Source organism: Stegodyphus dumicola, chromosome 8 (assembly GCF_044657685.1).
Source record: "Stegodyphus dumicola isolate Sdum_Otavi_A_Nest chromosome 8, ASM4465768v1".
In the NCBI taxonomy this organism is placed as follows: Eukaryota; Metazoa; Arthropoda; class Arachnida; order Araneae; family Eresidae; genus Stegodyphus; species Stegodyphus dumicola.
In genome coordinates, this window is record NC_140775.1 from 79,265,693 (window position 1) to 79,282,915 (window position 17,223).

The 17,223-nt window shown below is 30.8% G+C and overlaps 1 protein-coding gene across 6 annotated transcripts in view; it reads right to left on the reverse strand.

Moving 5' to 3' along the window:
• Window positions 1-17,223, reverse strand: part of LOC118196229 (band 7 protein AGAP004871-like) — a 164,991-nt gene that overhangs the window by 32,160 nt on the left and 115,608 nt on the right. For all 6 annotated transcript variants that reach the window (XM_035367658.2, XM_035367657.2, XM_085822026.1 and 3 more), the window contains 2 exons: window positions 14,463-14,535; window positions 8,346-8,428 (listed from right to left, as the gene is read on the reverse strand). In XM_035367658.2, coding sequence (XP_035223549.1) covers window positions 8,346-8,428; window positions 14,463-14,535 — 156 coding nt within the window. The remainder of the gene's footprint in view (window positions 1-8,345; window positions 8,429-14,462; window positions 14,536-17,223) is intronic.

The following is a 17,223-nucleotide window of genomic DNA, read 5'->3' on the forward strand; positions in this document are numbered from 1 at the left end:
TTTAACATCCACTTATTTGCAAAAATATAACAGTTACGCACCTTTACAGAAATCATACCAGCAATCATACATATATCAATGGGCAGCAAAGCTGAATTAACCACTAAGTAAACTAAGCGCTACTTAAGGTATCAAGGAAAGAGGCACAACGAAAAGGTGCTTATGGACTTAAAAGAAAAGGGGGAGACATACAAATTTTAGAATAATGTTTTTAGCACGTAAACCAAATGCACTTAAATTAAGACCGAGAAAGAAAAGAGTTTGAAAAGCAGTGTTATACTGTAAATCGCTATAGAGACACCAACATCTTTTAAGTGTTTAGGCCTCTAGAAGTACTATTAATCTGGTTGGCAATTCATAATTTAATTCATAATCTGGCTGTAATTGGTTGGCAATTCATACAAGTTGGTCCACGTTGCACGTAGATTCATTTTTCTGTTCCAAGTGACTGGAACTTACATACGCTCAGTCTGGTTTGTAAAAACATAATCATAAATTCATGTTTTCAGTGATACCCAATTTCCCAAATACCATGTTTTTTCAATATATGCCATTGCACCTTTCTGATAGGAGTATGTACGGGTTTGTGATAAATGCTTCAGGAAATCTTAAACCATTTTCATTCTGTTTATAAGTGATCCATTTCGCTGATAATTCGATGCACTGTGAGGACAATAAATAACAAAAATTTGGGGGCGTTTTCGGTCAGTGCCTACAGAGTTCAGTCAGAGGATGTCTAATATATATCTCTATTTCAAGGATTGGAGAGCAGTAGAGGCGCTGAATAAATATCGAACAGGGGGATAGCAAGTGGAGGTAAAAAAGGAAACTGAAAAAAGGGAGAGTGAAAAATCTCAGAAAACATAGTTATGGTCACTTAGCTTAGTTAACAATTACAAATTGTAATAACTATTAAATTAGATTGTTAAACCTCAATACTTTGTAGAATTAGAGTCGAAATATTAGTGCCTTAATAGTTGTATAAATACAACTATTAAGATGGAGCTGTTACTCCTATATGACGCTTTAAATTGCTTACGAGCACTTTGAATGAATAAGAATACTAATTTTAATTCAGTTTTGAATAAAAAGAAATAACCTTACAATCAAAATTTTCTAAAGCTATCTATGAATGTTAAATGAAGTAGAAGTGACCAATTTCACTTAGAAACTAATTCAGGTTACAAATTTTCGTTAATACTATTTCTGTGACAGCAATTGTTCCTTTAATTTTAATAATTTCAGATACCACTGTGAGTCAGCTTTCAGGTAACTTTTAATCCGCTTCTTCTTAATTCGTCAGTTTTTATTATATAATTTTGACAGAAATAATCAATAATAACTCAAACGAGGCATCGAAACATGTAATTACTTACGTAAGGTCCTTACAGCGTGCCTTCGTGATGTCATTGGAAAGCACATCCGGCTACAATCGAATGTTCCAGAGTTGGAGTTCCGGTGAGGGTATTTCATAATTTCTCGCCTGATGCTTCGAAATAAAATGCTTTATGGTCTCTACACGTTTAACTTTGGCATTATAGAACTAATCAATGCCTGGATTGCCAATATTGTATAATATATCCAACTTTTCGCTCTTTGTAGAAGCAACAGATGCAAGACAAATTTAATAATTAGCAAAATTACATTATTTGTGTGGCATTAGTTTGAAATTAAAAGGTCCAATTCATTTCCAGGCACAATCAACATGTTCTTTATTCCATCAGTTTGTTAACCAGAGTCTCCTTCATTCCCCCACTTCTGGAAAATACTGAATTCTTTTAGTTAAAGTTAACTCCAATAAAAAAATGTGGAAACAACATCGGTTTACTGTGTCTACTGCTAAGTGTGTACATCAGTCTATTACCTAAAATGTAGTTATCAGTTTCAAAATTTTGGCCTTGGTTCATTTAAAAGCATACTATGCATATAATATTGATAGAAAAGTAAGGTGATGAAGCGAATAAGCAAGACCATACATATTCATACATAAAGAAAATAATAAACAGTTTCAGCTTTCTCTTACGGCAGCAAATAACATTTTAATACAAAATTTTGTCATGCATTCTTTTTGTGCGTAGACTTCTTTCGTACCTTGGAAAGTTACGAAACTTTGGATTTAATGTACTAGAAACAAAATGTAGGTATAGCAGAACAAAAGAGAAACATAAGATGTCTAAAAGACAACTCATTTTTTACCAGAACTCTGTTAGGAAAGGGAATAAAATATTACGTTTTAGACATTCCTGCCAAGAAAAAGGCCGTAATATTTTCTCAATTGCGGGCGACAAATCTGAATACAATGAACATAAACATTTTAATTCTGTTTGTCATGTCTAACATTCAAGATAAATATTTCTATTCTTACGCATTTGCTGAACTAATTATGCTGCTTTATCCACATTGTATTTTAACGTTTTTTAAATCGTCATCTACCGCTTAATTTGGAGTTCTAACATGCCTTCATGTTAGAGTAAAATCCGAATTCTGTATTTACTGCATGACAAATTATTGTAATATTTAATGGACATGGAGAAACCTTTCTGACCATTCGAAGCCAGGAAAATTGATAAAACAATTCTTATATTCTTTCTCCACTTAAAGGACGATTGAAGAGGACATCAGACCTAGTCTACCAAATTTAGGTGACGATGAATTATCATTCACCACATTCGACTACCACTGTAAAGATCATTAAGTTTTCCGAAGCAGGAACCATAAAGAATCAAATACACCTTCACCGAAATTCGAACCGCAAATCTTCCAGAGCTAAATGGACGTGCTAAACATTACACCGTAAGAGAACGCAAGGGGAAATGCGGTTATTCCTTACAAACTGTAAGATAAACATCATTAGCGACACAGACTTTATACATGAGAGTTCACGACTAAATTAATTCCATACTTTTTAAACCAAATAGTCAGTTAGTAAGTATGATCACTTATTTAAGGGTCTCTTATTACGTTCTGTATAAGTGAATGATATACGTTCATTGGGTAAAATGCAATATCTGTGCATCGAAGATTCTATACATCGAAATTCTTTTCATCGAAGATTTTCGATATCTGTAACGTAAATTGTATATATATATGTAAGTAATTTTTTTTCTTCTGTTTCGTTCATTTTTAAATTCTATGAATAGGTCTTATTTTATTGATTTGACACTGAATTTTCCTTTGTGTCCAGAACCCTTCAAAATTCTTGAATGAACTGAACTTGAAAAACTTTAGAATAGTTCGTCAGCTGATTTTGAATACAGAAACGCAAAGGTTTTCAATTGGGAGTGGGGCTGTAAATAAGTTTGATGTAGCCTCCTTTTGATAACGTTACATCAGATTCGATTGAATTCCTCTTCATCATTTATTTTTCTTGTATTGATATATTTTTGAGGATTTTATAATTTTTAGGTTTTAATTTCACATTTCTTTAATTCTGATCTTATATTTATTGCATTTTTTCGAACTTTTAGTATTGAATTTAACTTTTTGGGGTATTTGTGTAAAATGGATTCTAAATTTCTTATTTTTGTCTATACTGATCAATTTTCAGACACATATTGCAGAAAAATCCTTTGAAAAAAATGTTTTTAAAGCAAACTTTTCGTGATATATATAGCCTGCGTAAATGTTCATTGTCTGTATGATGGATCAGGAAAAATCATTTAAAAATATCGAAATTCGAATTATTAAGAAAACAAAATAATCACTTTAATTTTTGTTGTACATTTAGTGCAGAGTATTTTAACATATTTGAAATGTTTTGTTACTCAGAACACATTGACAAAAGAGCAAAACGATTAATTATTTTGTTTATAATATTATATTACTTCAGGAGCACATTCAAAGACTTACGGTAGTACAATGCATATTACTAGCCTATCTTTTATACCTTGAAAATTTCTTCCCTGAAATGCTGGAAATTTATTTAATAAATACAATTTCAGTTAGCATACTTTTAAAAGTTTCATTATAAGCTTTTTTCTCATCATTCGTTTGCATGTGAGGTATTTTTATTTTTATTATTATTATTTTGGGGCTTTTACACATTTTCTTGTTCTTTCCTCGATATAAATCTTTGATATTAACGTTTCAGGTGCATTCAAGGCACTCTCACTAAGTACTTACATTCGTAACTTCATCAAAAAATAAGATTATATGTTCGTTCTACTTACCCCCCTTTTTTGTTATGCAAAGAAAATATTCATCACTAAAAGAAGCTAATAATGGTACAAAATATTTTACATGAAACGCATATTCAACATAAATCTCTACTCAGCTTGTTAACTAATGCAGGGTTATTAGCTCCTAATTTTAAATAATACAGGGTTATTTTAAATGATTGACCGTATTTCAAATGAGTATAACTCGCTACAAGTATTAATTTGGTGTGCATCTAATAAAAAAATGAAATCTTCGAGTTTAAGTGTATCACCAAAATGCTTGTATAGAATATTACGTATTTTAGCGGCGTGATATGCTCTGCTTCTCGGTGGACCCGAAAAGACTTGGTGGTTTTTACAGGCCATGGATATATATCACTGGGGGCCCACCTACGACCGAGCGGATAAGACAATCGAACTTTGGTCATTAGGTCCGGGTTATAATCTCGGGATTTAGCTGCATGGGCGTTTTCATGTTTTTAAGTATGTTGTAACGTTAATAGAGCCAATTTCTCTTAAAACGCCCTCCACAAAAGCATCCTACCCTAAACAGATAGGAATAATTTCGTTGGTCCTAACAAATTTAATACAGCCCTGTGTTGTCGGATCTTAATTTCATGGGAGATTTTCTTTTGAGAATACGTCAGTGATGTCGTTCGTATTACATTTGTCAGTAAAACCACATGAATCATAAAAAACCACTTTTTCCTTTTTTATTCTAGAAGCTGTACACCTTGATACCATTGTCACCTTGATATTATTGGTATACTGAATGAAGTCATGTAAAAACCTCGTAAGCAAATCTTCATGAGCTTTTCTTTCATTTCATTTTTCACTTCTCACTCTATACTTGTAATTTAAAAAAAAAAAAAAAAAAAACCGCCGTTCGAAATCGGATCAGTTATTTTAAGAAACCATATGCGGTAACTATTCTCTGCGAAATTTAAACAAATAGTCTCTAAGAAAGGTAAACATGTTAATAACATGCTGGTTATCCAGGCTGAAGACACCTATACAATGAAAAATATTCATTACACTTCTGGTTTCCGCCATAACCGCGGGATTCTTTCAAAGACCTTTTTTTATCCGTTCTCTCACGTTCGTGCACCACCTAATGACTGGAAACGAGCTTAGTAACAATACCGACAGTCCACGTTAAAGGTTGCACGCGTATTATTGGACTAAAAAACTAACACGGAAAATAAATTTTAACTTTGAATTGCAATAGTTTCTGAGATAAAATGAGGACTACAAGAAATCTGTTACATAAAAATCTCTTGAAGAATGAATTGGTCTTCTCGAGAAGTGTCGTCAGCCTCTAATAGATTCTTTTCTTGGGAAATCATTTTTAAAGCAAAGTCTACCAGCTTAAAACAAACCAACGCCTGAAAGCAAGCATCACGGACATTAAGACTACTATTACAAAAATATGCTCCAGATAACATAGAAGGAGACAGATTTTTAGGTGGATGTTTGCCGTACCACCAACGCAAACTGAAATTCAGTGATGCATTTGTAGCGAAGAGAGGGAAAAAAGTTATAGTTTTCCTTTATAATGTAATTTTTCAAGAAGTAATTTCATTGTTCCTGATGCTTTTTATCAGGATACCTTATATATTTGAAAATAATTCTGTTCAAGTTGACAAAATATTTTCGAAAACTATTGTTTCCGAAAACTATTGTTGTTTAAGCATAAACAAAGAATGCATTGTTTATACTTAACGGAAACAATAGTGTCAACGAACAGATAGAAATATTTTCGTAGATATATGCCTGTTCTCGGTTCGCGATGAAAGGAAGAAAATACGGCGGGAGGGGTGAATGCTAATTTGTAACACGGCTGTTCACGTTGTGTTCCTTAATTATTAACAGCTCTAAGAACCATGAGGTTTCCAACCGCTAAAATTTGTTTTCGTAGGCCGCAAAAATGTGCATGTGCATTTTAAATAATTAAGAAATGCTTTTATTTTTATTATTGGTTATTGTCATCTAAAATTATGTGAATAAATCAATTTTTATGGCGTAAAATTTTAACAAGATAATATATTGTTAATGCTTTTCTAACAATAACCTTTCAGAGGATGGCAGGTGTGACATAAATAGATGATTAAATTGAAATAAAAAATATTGATTATCTAAGATGACAGAATAGTTTCATGCACATGGTCATCAAAATTAGCAAACCACTGCTGGTGTAAGGAATATATTGTTTTCTGTGTTAACTGGAATTTAAGACTAATTTTTTTCGTACATCAGCTTAACTGGTTAATTTCAGTATGTTAATACTAATTTATGTTTTTAAATGAATTTTTATTTCCGTTATAAATCCTTATATATTGTCTTATGCTTAATATATTCTTTTCTGTGCTAACTTGAATTTAATACAAATTTATTTTCATATATCACGTTTAACCGGTTAGTTTTACATCTACATGCGTATTATCTGTGAATTTTTACTACCATATGCTTAATATATTGTTTTGTCTGCTAATTTGAATTTACATGCACTAAAAATCACGTTTACAAAATATCACGTTTACGTCTCGGCTCATCGTCGATGAACGGCGAGCTTGGCGAGTAAAAATGCAACGGCGCCAACGGGTTCTCTGCGGATGAAAACCCTTTTTAATTATTAAATTTCTTATTTTCATAATTATCTATCGATTTATTTATTATTATTTTTTGGTTTGTGTACATATTGAAACTCTAGCACTTATAACCTCTCTCTCTTCATTTAAACTGATTGCTACTTCTGACGACAGATGGCGTCATCATATTTACACTAGCATTTGGCTTATTTTACCTTGCTTTTTTCTAATCTACTCTCGTAAATAAGTCCACTTGTTTTTATTTATTGTATTTTAATTTCATCATTTGTAGTCATCCCATCCTGTGTTTGGCGCATTTTAATCATCTTTGGTTTTGCGAAAATAAATTCTCACTCACTCACTCACTTTAATCTAAATAAAACTTCTGAAATTCAGAATTATTATAAGCATTAAAACTTATGAATGCGATGTCTAGATACAGGTTAGAAGAATCCAATAAAATATAATATACAATGTGCGACGAAAAATTGCCAAATATAATTTTTCATTTCGTTCAATGTTCAATTCTTAAGAATTAAACGATTTATTAATGTCATTTAAGATTTTATGAAAATTTATATCCAGTTATCGTTTTAAAATACTGTAAATTTACATACATATTTTGTAAAAACTGCTGTGATGAGTGAAAGATCAGTTGATAAACATACAAAAAAACAAAAAAAAAAAAATATCAAGTAACACTTAACAACGAGATCGTTGTGTACTAATACCAAAGCAATTTATTTCGTTAGTGAGGGGCACATAAACGCTATTAACAAATTGGTTAAGGAATAAAAATTAATATTTTGTTGGAAAATTTTAATGACTTAATACATTAGTTTTGTAATAAATTCGCATTGAACGGAATGCTGAAAAAATTAAAACCTCATTATGCTATATCGAGGTAATTAATATATAACATTAAAATCATTTTTATCAGCTAGGCATATTAAAATCATGAATTAAATGTACCACGTGTTCAGCCCCTTTTTCCTACTAATTTTACTGTTTTAGAATCGAAAGGGGAAAAATATGCGGTGTATTCTATTTCCGAAGAAATGGCTTAAATGATAAATATAGCACATTAAAAAGCACACATAAAGGTACATTAATACAATTTTAGTATGTATTTCAAAGGATTTTTTATCAATATCAATAATATTCCTTTTACTTACACAAAAATAATTTCCTATTTGTGCATACATTTTACATTGTTACCATAAATCAGAATTTTCTTAAGTTATATATATGGTTGAAAAACTAGAAGGAAAAATGTGCAAAGAGAAGAAATATGCTCGTAAATACGGTATTTTAAATTACAGCAGAAATATTATTCAAAAATGATAGAAAATGCAAATAAGAAGCATTTACATTGCTTTTAAATCGCTGAATTAGTTAAGCAATAAGGACGTTAAATGACTTGGTAGCAAAACTTAATGCGAAAAATGAAAAGCTACAGATGTTTAGATATCAGAAATTCAATAAGAAAATATCCATTAAGACCCTTGAATAAATTTCGCTTCACAAAAGAAATCATTATTAAAGGAATTTTTAAGATTTTATATCATGGGAATAAAGTAAAAAAAAAAAAAACTCTTACTTCTTGTGGTGGGACATCAAAAGACACAGTTCGGAGATCAACTTTGCAGTAAGTGTCTATGCATGGGATGATGAAAAATATACCTAATAAATAAACAGAAGACATAGATTAGGATGCATTTAAAAATTACAAGAATTTTATGTTTGAAATGAAAATAACCGAAATGGCTTGTAAATCGCTGTTTATTAAAGATTTCATTATGAAGTAACAAAAGATTTTCTTCAAGAAAGTATTCTTGAGATTATCGTTTGCAGCTTTTAGGATATATAATTAAAAAAGAGATAGAGGGAGAGGAGGATTAATTTTTTCGAAGAACGGAGAAACAGAAGTATTTTGTGTTATTTGGTACTTAAAGTATTATTTGAAAATGCAAGGGGAGTTTTAATTTTGTTCCTTGAGTTCCTAATATTATTTGACATTTCTCACATTTAATATTAGTTTTGTGTAAGAGAGTTGTTGCGTATTTAAGCCAAGATATGAATGTTTTAAAGTTTACAGTTTTTGGCAATCTCGCTTGCAGTTACTTTGTATCGCCAGCTGTGCCAAAATTTATTCCGGCTTTAGTCACTTTGCTAGCCGGCATAAAATGGGCGCCGTTAATCACATGATTCAGCTTAAGTAGACTAGTTTGCGTATATTCTCAGATTACGTTACATGAATTTGAATTTCATCGGTCGCGCACTTTCATCTGTAGCACAAAGACTGCCTCCTGTTAATTTTAAAAGTTAAATAAAAAAAGACTGAAGTCAGACAGGATAGAAAACTTGCTTCTCAATCCAATAGGGTACAAAGGACAGACATTAAGCTAAACTTCTAGACACAAAAGAACCCCACAAACCGATTTATCACAGATTTTGGTATTGGACTTTCACTGTAACGACTGGTGATCGTTGACGAAATTTCTGCCGACGGTTGACGGGATAATACGTAAGTATCGAATTAACACGTCTTTAATAAACTAATTCAGCAGATAAAATTTATTATTCCCTTTTAGGAAAGTATAGTTTCCTAATTATGTTTAGTATGATATGTTAAATAATCGAAACAATATAAATATATAATTCAAAAGTATAATAATGAAATAATGCAAATTAAAATTTATGTTGAATTTATGTAATAAATCATAATGAATGCGATAAACAGTAATAAATACAGTTACGTGAATTAAAACTTCAATTGAATGCAATAAAGTGTGCGATAGTTATAATTACCGCGATTATTCGCATGGCTCACATCTTTGCTTAATTATTTCGCCTGAATTTTTACTATGCCGTTTTGAAACTTATGTATGCATTCGAATCATGAATATATCGGAATTTTTAAAATAAGTTATGTACTCAAACATTTCTCCCATTTAACAGCTTAAATTTTTTCTTGAAACAGCAGTTACCGTTATGTCAATGTTTGAACTGCCTTGTTGTTATTATAACTGAATTATGAAGTAGCCTGAGATTTTCTTAAACAAACAAAGTCTGCAAAGTTTGCGTGCTGAATCAGAAAGTATACTGTTATGTAGATACTTGAAGAGGCCCTCAGCCCAAGAATTGTCTTAGGCAGAAAGAAAAAAAAAAAAAAAAAAAAAAAAAAAAAAAAATCTTATTTTTTAAAATCTTTGCTCCTTGAGAATCAAGAAATACTATATTAAGCTGATATTCGAACATCCCTCCTGATAAGCTAAATATTGATAATATGAGTAGCCCTTGGATTTTCTTAAATATAGAAAATCTTTATACTTAATGAAATATGTCAGAATAATGCTTTCCTTGATTAAACTATACGCATTTCGTCTTAAATTGCAAAGTTATCTCTACATATAATAAAAGAAAGAGTCTGTCTCTGAATGTGTATCTTTCGTTCCTGTTGCGTGTAAGCATGCTAATAGACCCAGGCCTACGAAATTTGGTACATAGGCGCATCTAGACAAGAGCCAGTGCACCTCGAAGCGATTTTTTCAAAAATCGAATCAGGTTTTTTTTTTATTTATTTTTTTATTTTTGATGAAATTGCATTATTTTGAATAGTTTTATTCTTTTAGAAATGTGGTTTTGGCAACAGTTTTTAATTCAGTGCTTTGTACTGGACTGCTGCCTGTTTAAAAATATGAGACAAAATATTAATTATACACGCACATCGCAATTTTCTTATTCTAACGCGCATGTGTCTCGGGAGGCACAACAGAAAGATTCCTTTTTTTCCCTCTCTCTCTCTTTATTAGCTAATGGCAAAGAGGTTTGTATATTTTAAATTATGTCATCCACAAAGCACAATTTTGATTGGTTATTGCTTTCTGATGATAGTTTCATTCTTTTTGAAATGTGGTTTTGGCAATAGTTTTTCATTTATTGCTTTGGATACTGTTCTCTTGAAAATCTGAGTGTTTTCTCTTGAAAATCTGATTTATTGTTTATTGCATTGTAATTTTTTTATATTATGTTTTAATTATATATAATTTTAATTATATGAAAAGTATTGCACGATTTTGTTTAGGAAACAAAGTTCTTAACTTCCTTTATACCATTCGAATTCTTAAGATTTTGTTTGGTTAATTTATTTATTAGGATAAGCATTTGCATTAAGGGATACTGCTGATTTCATTGTAATTTTTTTTATATATAATACATTTTGATTCAATTTTTTTATAAAGTTGTTCTGCAGAGTAAAATTCCGTGCAGATTTTTAATTTAATGTTTGGTCTTCCTTTTTTGCATTTTTCTGGTGTATTTAAAAGCCACACAAAGGCTGGCCGCGTAGCGACTAGTGGTTATATAAAGGCGTAAAATACGACAGTAAACACGGCAATTGTTAAAAACTAACTGAAGTACTTTCCAGGCCTTACGCAGAGTGAAGAGGTTTTGGTAAATTTTTCGAAATTTTACTTCCCAACATTGTCGAAAAACTGAAAGAGAGCGCCCTTAAATTGAGTTTTAAACGGTCTGCACTATTAAAGAGATACTTAACTAATACAGCGCTACATCGCTTCATCAAGATTGGAATAAAGTTAATCAACTGTAAATTTGTATGAAAGGCAAGCACACGGCAAGTTTTAGTAAAAATTTATACTTGTTATCCTTTATGTCTTTTTTCGGAAATCAGCAACTGGAAAATTACCGTCCACTTTGGCCTATTTCTTCACCGTTTTTGAATTATTCGCCACAAACTGATAGAAAGTGCGTTCTGCTTTAGACGTGCTATACTGTTCTGTAAAGTTCTACATTGTTTTAATGAGTAAACGAACACTGCGCCATCCAACGGTTTAAGTAAGAAATGAATAGCGGGAACGCAACAACAGCGACGTGGATCTGAGATGAGCTGCGTGATTTCAAAACTGAAACTGTGTAAAAATAATAATATTTATTTTTTCATTTTAAATTCCCTGCTTAGTATGTATGCCAATGATAGCGAAAATGCAACAAAAGCGATGTGTACATAAGATGAGTGATGTGTACTCGAGATGCGTGCAATGAGCGCAAAGTTCTAATATAAACGTTCTGAGTGTTAACCACGTGGGATGGTTTTTCAGAAAACACTCTTCTTTATATATATAGATATAGATGATTTTAAGGAATCTAGCTAGTGCTAATTTCACGGGTCCAACTAATCATTAACAGAAATGAATCTGCGGTTATTGCTTTTAAATCAGTTATTTTGTTCTTTAAATTTTGTTTAAATAAGTTTGAAAAAAGAATTAAATATCTTACGCTTTGATGAACGACAACGCACTGCCGCGAGTAAGATAAACATATTTTAATTCGGGCAGTGGCAACATTTTTTTTTTCATATTCTAAGTAAATAAATTTGTTTATTAAATTCGAAAGATAAATAAACTACGTTTTGTTTACAGCCAGCACAATTCTTATATATCTGTAAGTTTTTTCTTATTAAATTTGAGAAAAATATCTCACGCTATGCAGAATGACAGAACAAAGCTTTTAAATCTTTGAGTTTTTAATCAAGAGCCTGTTAAGTTAATGCGATATAGTTGGTATTCTTTTTTTTTTTTTTTTTTTTTTTTGTCCAAAGGGATTTGAATCCCGAAGGACTATTAGTTTCGTTTTGGCATTTTGCGTCGGACGGATAAATGACGGTTCACTTTTCAAACTGTTGCCATAAAATGTTAGAGTCCTGCATTAGATTTGAAGAAATTAAATAATGAAAATCTGCGTAAATGTATGTATATTTCTCACATTGTCATAAAATAACGGTACATAGAGTCATCGAATTTTGAATAACGTAATCCTCCAACGAATATGAGCATGTGGAAGACCAAATTTGAAATTTGAAATTTGTTTTATGATCGATTTCCTATTTTTTAAAACTTTGACGAATTTTTGATTAACAAACTCAAGGATTTCAAAGCGAGCAATGGCAACGTTGTGCAGAAAAAACATTTTTATCTCCAGCGCGTGAGTCTCTGTATCGGAAATTCTAAAGATATGCTCGTTTTAAAACTATTTTGCGATATTGCTGTTGCACTGGATCTTATGGTTTAAGTGCGAGGAACATGATATTTAATAAAGAAAGGTAACACACAAAATGTTAAAAAACGCCCCTTTGGACGTAATTTAAAATCTGAAACATTTCAGAATTTTTTTTTTATATTTATTTTTTTTATAATATGTAGGTTTTTTCGCGTACAATTTGTTGTTTTAACTTAGATTTTGCTGTTTTAACTTCGTTTTATATGTAATATCAGGAATTAGGTAGTTCATATGATCTTTACGGCTTTAGCTATTTTTTACCTCTCCTTTTCTTATCATGCCCTCTTCCTTTAAATGTTATATATATATATATAATAATTTATTTACTAAATAAATGTTGTTTTCGAACTAAATGAATTTAAGATCATACAACATTATATATATATGTATGTATATATATATGTGTGTGTGTGATGTACCAGCTTTTGTGCGGAATAAATAGATTGGTGAAGAATAATAGATGTAGTCGTAACTTAAATTATCAGACGATAAGTTTAAAAAACAGGATCCATTTATTATATTTCAGGAGAAAATAGCAGTTACAAAAATTAAGATCTCCGGAGTAAATAAAAAAGAATTACTAATAACTTTTTGTATGAAGTTTACTGGATAGTTACATTAAAGAAAAGACCCCGATATTCCTTTGCGAGTCCTTTTATAGCCTCTGGAAAGGCGGAGCTTCCAAGAAATAACGTCAGCCTCGTCAGCCATTCCAGTTCGCTTTAAATATCTCAATATCTCCAGAACATTCTATAACTGTACGTGTAGAAAAAGGCGGGAAAAACAACTTGACTACGGGGCTGTGGATTTAATTCCACGTACTTTCAAAATAGAGACCGTCGCCATTAAAATATGAAAAGAACATACAGTTAGAATTTTAAGTGTATTTTTGACTATGGAATTTTATTATTACATATATATATATACGTAAACATTTTATTTAATCATAATAAAATGCCTAATACTTGCGCAAAAGTTGCAAAGTAATAAAATAGCGGGCTCCGGGAGGTGGTGTTTGAAAAATCTTATGTAGACAGTGATCTTCTTGTTTTGAAGGTCGAGTGGGCCAAACTTCATCAAGATTGAAATAAAAACTGTAAATTTGCATGAAAGACAAACACACGGACACATTTCTTTGCTTATATAGATTAAATTGTATGAACAAACATTAGAAAGAACTAATTAAAATCAAAGAATATTAAATTAGCTTATAAAGTAATTAAAGAAAGTTAAATTAGGTTATAACATAATTAAAGTTATGAATTATTATAAATTCTTTAATTTAGCATCCTTTTTTATTTTTTTAATTTAATACAATATTTTAATTTAATGAAATTAAAGAATAGTAAATTTTTTAAAAGGTAAATAGCTTGCAAAACTCAAATTTAACTAAAATCGGATTCGAATAAGCTCCCTTCTGGGTTGCAAAACGACAACTCCACGGCGCGAACGAAAACGCAACAAATCGATGCATACTAGCACAGAATTTCTTTTTCCACGGCAGTGTTCTTAGATGCGTTTTCGAAAGAACATTGCACAGTTCCAAAACAAAGCAAACAAGTAAAAGTTTCCGGAAGAACAGACGGTGGTTTAGGCAATGGCATATTGATCGGTCAGAGATATTTTTAGAACTACTTACCCGGTCCTTTAGCACCACCCTTCATAAGACGTCCAAGCCGAAATATCACCGCTCTTTCGTACTCCTGCACGACCTTTGAGAGAAAGAATTAAATCGATCAGTTATCAACATGCTTTGAAAATTTAATACATAGCAAATATTGCAGGGTGTGTCCTTATGCAAGTCTAAAAGGACACGAAAGCTGTAGAAAAGTACAAATTTTTGCCGAGATGATTTTATCATCATTTATTAATGAAAAAAGCACGAAGAAATATTAATAAATATTGGGGGATTCAAAAATAAGGGAATAGTACAGCTCTGTAGAAATTTACTAACGAGTTGCAGTAAACAGAACCAAATTGCCATAAAGATTTGAATGAAAAAATTTTTGTTCTCTGTATGCAATGTAGAACCGCATATATACGGACTAATAAACTAAATCCTATTAATTTAATAGGATAATCCACATAATTGTCTTTTCTTCTTTCTTTCTTCCTTTTTTTCCCTTTCTCTCTCTCTTTTCCCCTCTATATTAATACAAATGAAAGAATTTTTTTTCGTCAGTCATGTTTCATTTCAACTAAAATAAAATATTCAGAGATAAAATTTAAAGATAAAGACATAACGAGTATAAAATGTTTTACTTCCTTATGTTTACTTAAAATGTTTACTTAAAAGATGATTCGTGTGAAAGAAGCAGTCAGTAAGGGCAGAGTTGCAAAGCAAATGATTAAACTCAAAAAAGATAATTTGATAAAAAAATCAGAAATAACAGAAATTCAGACCAATACAAAACAGGAAACAAATTAACTGAAATATTTTTTATATTCTTCCAAAATAAGTCATGAAGATTTCAGCCATACTTTCAGGTTTAATATCCTTTTAAGTATTTATTATTTCAAATTTACCGAATAGAATGCTAGCGTAATAAATAAATAAATAAAACAACAGCTCCTTAAAATAGAAGAAACATTTTTTACAACACTAAAATAGGAGTTCACTTTCCGTAACTGCTTTATGTGCATTATAAAGCACTCAAAAAACAATTTACGAAATCGCAAAAGAAATTACAGATTTATAATTTTAGAAAGTAGAAGAAATATTTATTTTATAATTTTCTTAATTTGTAGCTGAGAAACTGCTAAACTACTTTTAAAATTTTTGCTTTTTACAGCAGAAAAAGTATTCAACATTAAGTAACCATATTTTAGCAGAATAAAACTTAAAGAATAATCAATAGGCGATTTTCTTTATTAATGTGGGCTTTTTCAGTAATTTTTTGTGCTAAAATTACATGAAAATATTCTTCATCTGTAAATTTGGTTACCTTGACGACTGGATTTCAATCGACGATTTTGTATTGAAGAAATATTCCAATACAGAATCCAAATTTTCCGACAAAATTATTTCTTATTTGCCTAATATATTACTGATTTATATTTCAACTAAAATAAACAACGAAATTTTATTTTAATTCATGTAGGCTGTAAAACTAGAAATATAAACTTATTTTAGTATACTTTTTTTATTCCAAAGGGACAATTAGCCCCAGAAGGATTATGATTTCGTTTTGACATTTTGCGTTGATTCACTACAAGCGTTGTTTCACTTTTTAAATTGTTGCCACCAAAGTATTATCACCCTGTATTATATTTAAAGAAATTAAATAATGAAGAATCTGCATAAATATATGTATGTTTCTCGCATAGTGATAAAACAATGGTACCTACAGCCATCGAATTTTGAATAACGTAAGCCTCCAGCGAATATGGGCATATGGAAGCCCAAATTTGAAATTTGGAAATTGTTTTATTATCGATTTCCTATTTTGTAAAACTTTAACGAATTTTTGATTAACAAACTCAAGGATTTCAAAGCGTACAATGGCAACCCTGTAAAAAAAAAAAAAAAAAAAAAAAAACACATTTTTATCTACAGCGCGCGAGAGTGCGTATCGGAAATTCTAAAGATATGCTCATTTTAAAATTATTTTGCGATATTGCTCTTGAACTGAATTTGATGGTTTAAGTGCGAAGAACATGATATTTAATAAATAAAGGTAACACACAAAATGTTAAACAAACGCCCCTTTGGACGTAATTTAAAATCTGAAAACTTCAGATTATTGTTATTTTTTTAAACCCGTGGGAGGCCCTAATCGTCCAAAGACGTTGGACACTTCTAAGACCGGAAGCAGTGATCACTTTATTCTGGAGGCACTTAAGAGGTGGGCCACTGTTGCCTCTATTGAAGAGGGCGAAGGATAAATTACATCCAGACCTTTTCCGGGATTCGAATCCGAGCCCTTCGGTACAGCAGTCAGAATCACTAATCACTTAACCGTTCGGGCGGTTTTTAATATCACTAGAACAGCCGAATTTGAGACTAACCGAAAACCGCCATTGGGGGTCAATTTGACCCTCATAAGAAATGTAAGTAGAAACACAGTAAATGGTTGAAATGATGCTGAAAGGACCACATAAAAGAGCTTTTAGAGGTTTTTATTTATTTTTTATACTTTAGTATTTTTTTTTTCGTGCAATAAGTGCAAATTAGCACACAATATCTTTCAATGTAAGATTACAAAAACAAAAACAAAATCTATGAAAAACAAACAAAAGATACAAATGCAAAAAGTGGAAAATAGAACATATGCAAAAAATTACAAAAAAAAAAAATAAAATAAAAAAAAAATTTAAAAAAAAATAAATTGGGAATAAACACACAATGTTTTTCAAAGTTTGTTATACATTACCGCAGGTGATAGAATATGAACGCTTGA